General features: G+C 44.6%; 1 protein-coding gene across 1 annotated transcript in view; it reads left to right on the top strand.

The window, feature by feature from the left end:
- The first annotated feature begins 37 nt into the window (after positions 1-37).
- Positions 38-5303, top strand: part of F2RL1 (F2R like trypsin receptor 1) — a 20216-nt gene continuing 14950 nt past the window's right edge. The window contains exon 1 of the mRNA XM_077759907.1: positions 38-246. Coding sequence (XP_077616033.1) covers positions 165-246 — 82 coding nt within the window. The 5' untranslated portion in view covers positions 38-164. The remainder of the gene's footprint in view (positions 247-5303) is intronic.

Raw genomic sequence — 5303 nt, 5'->3', positions numbered from 1 at the left:
CTCTGGTTTCACTGAAACTTCTCCGTCTCCGGGGAGGCGCGCGCAGAGGCTTGGATTCGAGCAGGTGAGACGGTGGCTTTCTCTCGGAGCGGCCAGTGGGACTCCGAGTTTCGAATCGTTGGCGGCGAATCCCCTGCCCACCTGGCGTCGGGGCTGCGGGAAGGATGCGAAGCCTGAGCGCGGCGTGGCTGCTGGGGGGCGCCATCCTGCTGGCGGCCTCTGCGTCCTGCAATCGCACCGTCCAAGGTGAGAAGCTTGGTGGAGGAGGCCTCCTGCAGCTAAGGAGCAGGGGTCCCGGGCACATGCACAGGTGGTGGAAGCAGGGCAGGTGCAAGAAGGGTGTCCTGTTGCCGCCGACACCGCCTCTCACCTCCGCCTCTCGGAGGCTTCGATGGGGATCCCTGCACCAGGAGAGCACGGGGCGGGGGCAACTGGGAGAGGCTGAAGTCCGCGGAGGGAAGAGGAGGGAACGGGGTGCTTGTCTCTAAACGGTACCTAGAGGGCTCAGCCTCCTCTCTCCAGGGTTGGCTTCTTTGTAAACTCTCAATCCTTAAGGAGCTTTTCGCACACACTTACGGGCCGGTCTCCAAGGACCCCTTAGAATTAGTTGGCCCAGAGCGGTGTGGAATGGGTGAGAGCCCGCGGCCTGGGAAACTTCTACCTCGCTCTTTGTGACCTCCTCAGCTTTTGCAGCCTCCTCTTTGGGGTCGGCTCACCTAATTCGAAACTGTCCTGGGGCCCGAAGCTCCTCTGGCACGGTGGATCGCCCGGTATGGAAGGGCCGGACCCCGCTGGGTTTTCGGGATATTGAGCGCTCAGCCTGGAGCTTTAGGCCACTCGGTTGGGCGTCACGCAGATTTTACAGATGGAACTTCTTGGAGGCTGCCTTTTATTCGACCGAGTGACTTACTGCGGCCCTGGGTTTCCGGGCCTTTGTATGCCGCACGGAACCTGTTTTGGCAGCCATTGAGGTCTGTATGACCAAGGCTGTCAGCTCCGGGAATGGAGCAGCACCGGAGCCGTCTCGGCGGAGCGCAGGTGCCAGCTTGTGCAGGGCCGCCGGGTTCCGCAGGTGTGCTGCCCCAGATGTGCCCCAACTTGTCCTACTCGGGGCGGGATCTCCCCGGCTGAGCAGGTCTTCGAGGGGATATTTGGTGAAGACCACGCTACCGTGATGCTATCGGGTGCTTAGCTGTTGGGGCTGCCGGGGTAGTCTAGAAAGGGAGGGTTAAATTTCCTTGTGAATTTTGTAAAAGAGCAAATCACTGTCAATTTGAATTAGATGGAAGAATGTGATTCTTTTTCCTCTGGAATTACAGGAAAGGGTATTCTAGGATATGCTTGAAACTGGCACCACTGTGTACCTTTTTTTGGTTGGCATTACAATAAAGGCATTTATTTATTACCAGGAGGTATTGAAACTGTAATGAACACTTTTTGACTTGCCTTTGTCTTTTAAAGTTGGAAACTTAAAATTCGGGAGCAAAGCTAAGTATGTGCAAACATTTTTTTTTAAAAATGTAAGTATAGATTACTGAACGCTTTTCTGATTTAGACAGTTCCTATAGGAAAATAGCCCTGAGGATTGGCTTCTTGTTTACAAATTGAGGGGGCTGGGCTGGGAGGTGGGCATTCAATACGGTCAACTTGTTTGACAGCAAAAAATCAAGTTACTTGTTAACCAGAAGTATTTAATATTGCACCTTGTGGGTTTGTTGTTGAGGGGTTTTTTTTCGTTTTTTCTTTTTTTTCCCCCCTCCACATACTTTTGTTCCTTTACATGGTAACTTTCCTAAAGGGTTAGTTAGATAACAGACTTAGGTAGATGGAGCTTTCCTCCCAATGTGAAAGTAAATTGAATTTGATTAAGAAATAGAGCGTCCCCAAAGTTTTTCTGCCCCTTCGCATACCTCTTTGCTCATCCACTTTTACCTTAACCCTTATGCATGCTTCTCACTTTGCTACAGGGCAGATAGTAGGTTTGATTTTCCTCCTGGCCTTTTATATATGATCTCACCCAAAAGACTGACTCATGGAGGGCAACTCTGCCCAGGATACACTTTTCTCATTTTACAGATGTGGGCCTCTGAGTTGAGGGGGAGGCAAGGAAAACACTATCAGGCCACATTTACATTCCAGTCACAACATTAATTGATAATTATTTGTGTAAATATGTTTACTCTGTCTTCCTCCTGGACCCTAAACTCTGGGAGGCCATGGACTGTAGTGTCCTCTCCATCATCATGGTACAGCACAGTCTCATTATCCAGAGGACCTCAGTAAATATTGCATGAGGAATGAAGTGAGGGCACTTGGCCATAGAGATCCGGCAGGGTGATGGCAGTTTGGCATTTCAATCAGATTGGTTTAGGGACTGACTTCTTTCTGCCACATCACAAGCCTGGGAGGTCCCCTACGATGCAGTCATTCTGTTTTTCTATAGAGACTGAAACTTCTGTTCTCTTAGTAATTGACTATGAATTATACAAGTAGTATACGATCACAGGAGAGCAATAATTAACAAAATTGTCTTTGAAAAAGACAAGTTTAATTAAGTCCTTTGCAGTACCCAAAGTGAACCACTTCTGACATTTAAAAAATGTTTTTAAAATGATTTTTTAAAACGTTTTATTGGGGCGCCTGGGTGGCTTAGTCGGTTAAGCGTTCGACTTTCGCTTAGGTCATGATCTCGCGGTTCGTGGGTTCGAGCCTGGCATCGGGCTCTTTGCTGACTGCCAGCTCAGAGCCTGGAGCCTGTTTCAGAGTCTGTGACTCCCTCTCTCTCTGACCCTCCCCTGCTCACGCTGTCTCTCTCTCTCTCTCTTCTAGAAATAAATAAAACATTAAAAAAATTTTTTTTTAAATAAATAAATAAATAAAAACGTCTTATTTATTTTGGAGAGAGACAGAGTATAAACAGGGGAGAGGCAGAGAGAGAGGGAGATAGAATCCAAAGCAGGCTCTAGGCTCTGAGCTGTCAGCACACAGCCTGATGTGAGGCTCGAACTTGTGAGCTGCGAGATCATGACCTGAGCTGAAGTCTGACGTTTAACCGACTGAGCCACCCAGGCGCCCCCAATCCAGACATTTTGTTTTGTATCCTTTACCATTCTTTCATACATCCTAGCATAAATTATGTACTCACAACCAGAAAATCTTTTTGTACAGCATGGGATTATATAAACATCAGTATCATGTCAGTAAATAAAAACACTTTTAAACTCTACATGTTATAGGAAGATTTATCATAATTTGACAATTAATTTGTTAATGGACACATGGGATATTTTCAAGGTTTTGTAATAAGAGAGAATACTATAATGAATGTGAAGATGGGACTCTAAATTTGTGTTTGGTTTCTCACTTGCTTTGTACATAGTTACTAATTAACCTAGATAGATGATGTTTTCATGGCCTGTGTTTGACTTTCTTATGGTTTTATTAGCTGGGCAAGTGTTGAGAAGAAAACAGTTCATCCTAAAAGAACACATGAAAATGTCCTGATGTGTACCTAGGGAGTGGTCTCTGGTAACCGAAGCTTTTATTTGTCAGTCTGTGTTCCCACATGTTGGAAGCAAATAGATTTGTGTTGATGGGATAGTAAGGGAACAGGATTTAAGAGGATAGTTAACACAAAATACTTGCTCTGTGCTTGGTTTGGCGAGAAGGATGGGCCACTGAGGGATGTTTAAAATAACAAAGAACAAGTAGTAGTTTTAAAGTCAAAAGTTTGGGCACCTGAGTGGCTCAGTCAGTTGGGCAGCTGACTTCAGCTCAGGCCATGATCTCATGGTCTGTGAGTTCGAGCCCCGCTTCGGGGTCCGTGCTGACAGCTCAAAGCCTGGAGCCTGCTTCGGATTGTGTCCTCCCCCCACCCCTCTGCTCCTCCTCCACTCACATTCTATCTCTGTCTCTCAAGAATAAATAAAACATTAAAAAAAAAAAGTTAAAAGTTCTCCATCCATTTCCCCCCACAATCCTATGAATCAGAAATGTTTTAAAACAGCAAAAATCCCCCATTCTCTCTCCTCTCCAGTGTCAACAGACTTCTATGCACAATACAGTAAAACTTTGGTTTGGGAGCATAATTCATTTGAGAAATATGTTTGTAATCCAAAGTACTTGTATATCAAAGCGAATTTCCCCATAAGAAATCATAGAAACTCAGATTATTCATTCTACAACCCAAATATATTCATATAAAAATGATGACAATACTGTAATATAATACAAAATAATAAAGAAAATACAAAATATAAAGAAAAACAAACACATTTACCTGCACTTACCTTTGAAAACCTTTGTGGCTGGTGTGAAGGAGACAAGAGAGAGGAGGGTTATTGTTTGTGTAGGACAACTTTCACTATCACTAATGGAATCACTACTATCTATTGGCTCAGTGGAATCTTCTGCATGGAGGGCATTGTATATGCTCGCATGGATGTTGCCTATGATATTAATAAACTCTTGTCATATACTGTATCTAATGTAACTGGCAATAAGGCAGCAGAAGAAAGGGTCTGTATCTGTGGGCAGCCTGACCTAGAATGAAGCAAAGCGTTCCTAAGCTTACTCTTGTATGGAAAAGCAAGGGACTGTCTGTCCATAGGTGATTTGAAGTGACAAAAAAATGCACTAGTGCCAGTTGTGGGCACCTTCCAGCATTCTGAAAAGTAACTCATTTCTGCCAGATATCGTAGCCTGAGACCGAGCATCTGAGCATAAGAGACAGTCACCCACAATTCCGCATTGCACGCATGCGAGAGAGAGAGAGAGAGAGAGAGAGAGAGAGCGTGCGAGAGAGAGAGCACAGAACCATTGGCTTAGTTGTGATCCTGTGATGTTTGGCATTGTGTACTACTCACATATTACCACTCGTTTATCAAGTTAAAATTTATTAGAAATATTTGCTTGTTTTGGGGAACACTTAAAGAACAAGTTACTTACATTCCAAGATTTTACCATATCTATATTTTGTAACAGAAGAAGGATTTTATTGTATATACTGTGCTATAATTTATTTTTTTAATGTTCATATATTTAATGGGGCGGAGAGAGAGGTAGAGAGAGGCTCAAGCAGGCTCAAAACTCAGTGCAGAGACCAACGCAGGGCTTGATCCCATGACTGTGAGATCATGACCTGAGCCCAAGTCAAGAGTCAGATGCTTAACTTACTGAGCCACTCAGGCGCCCCACAATTTATTTTTTTAACCTAAATCTACTCATAGTCAGTAGAGGGAAATTTATCCATGCTTTTATAGGGGGACTATTATTCATTATATAAATGTCAGAGTTACTGAATT

Source organism: Crocuta crocuta, unplaced genomic scaffold (genome assembly GCF_008692635.1).
Source record: "Crocuta crocuta isolate KB4526 unplaced genomic scaffold, BGI_CrCroc_1.0 scaffold162, whole genome shotgun sequence".
NCBI lineage: Eukaryota > Metazoa > Chordata > Mammalia > Carnivora > Hyaenidae > Crocuta > Crocuta crocuta.
This window is presented reverse-complemented; position numbering and strand designations above follow the sequence as displayed.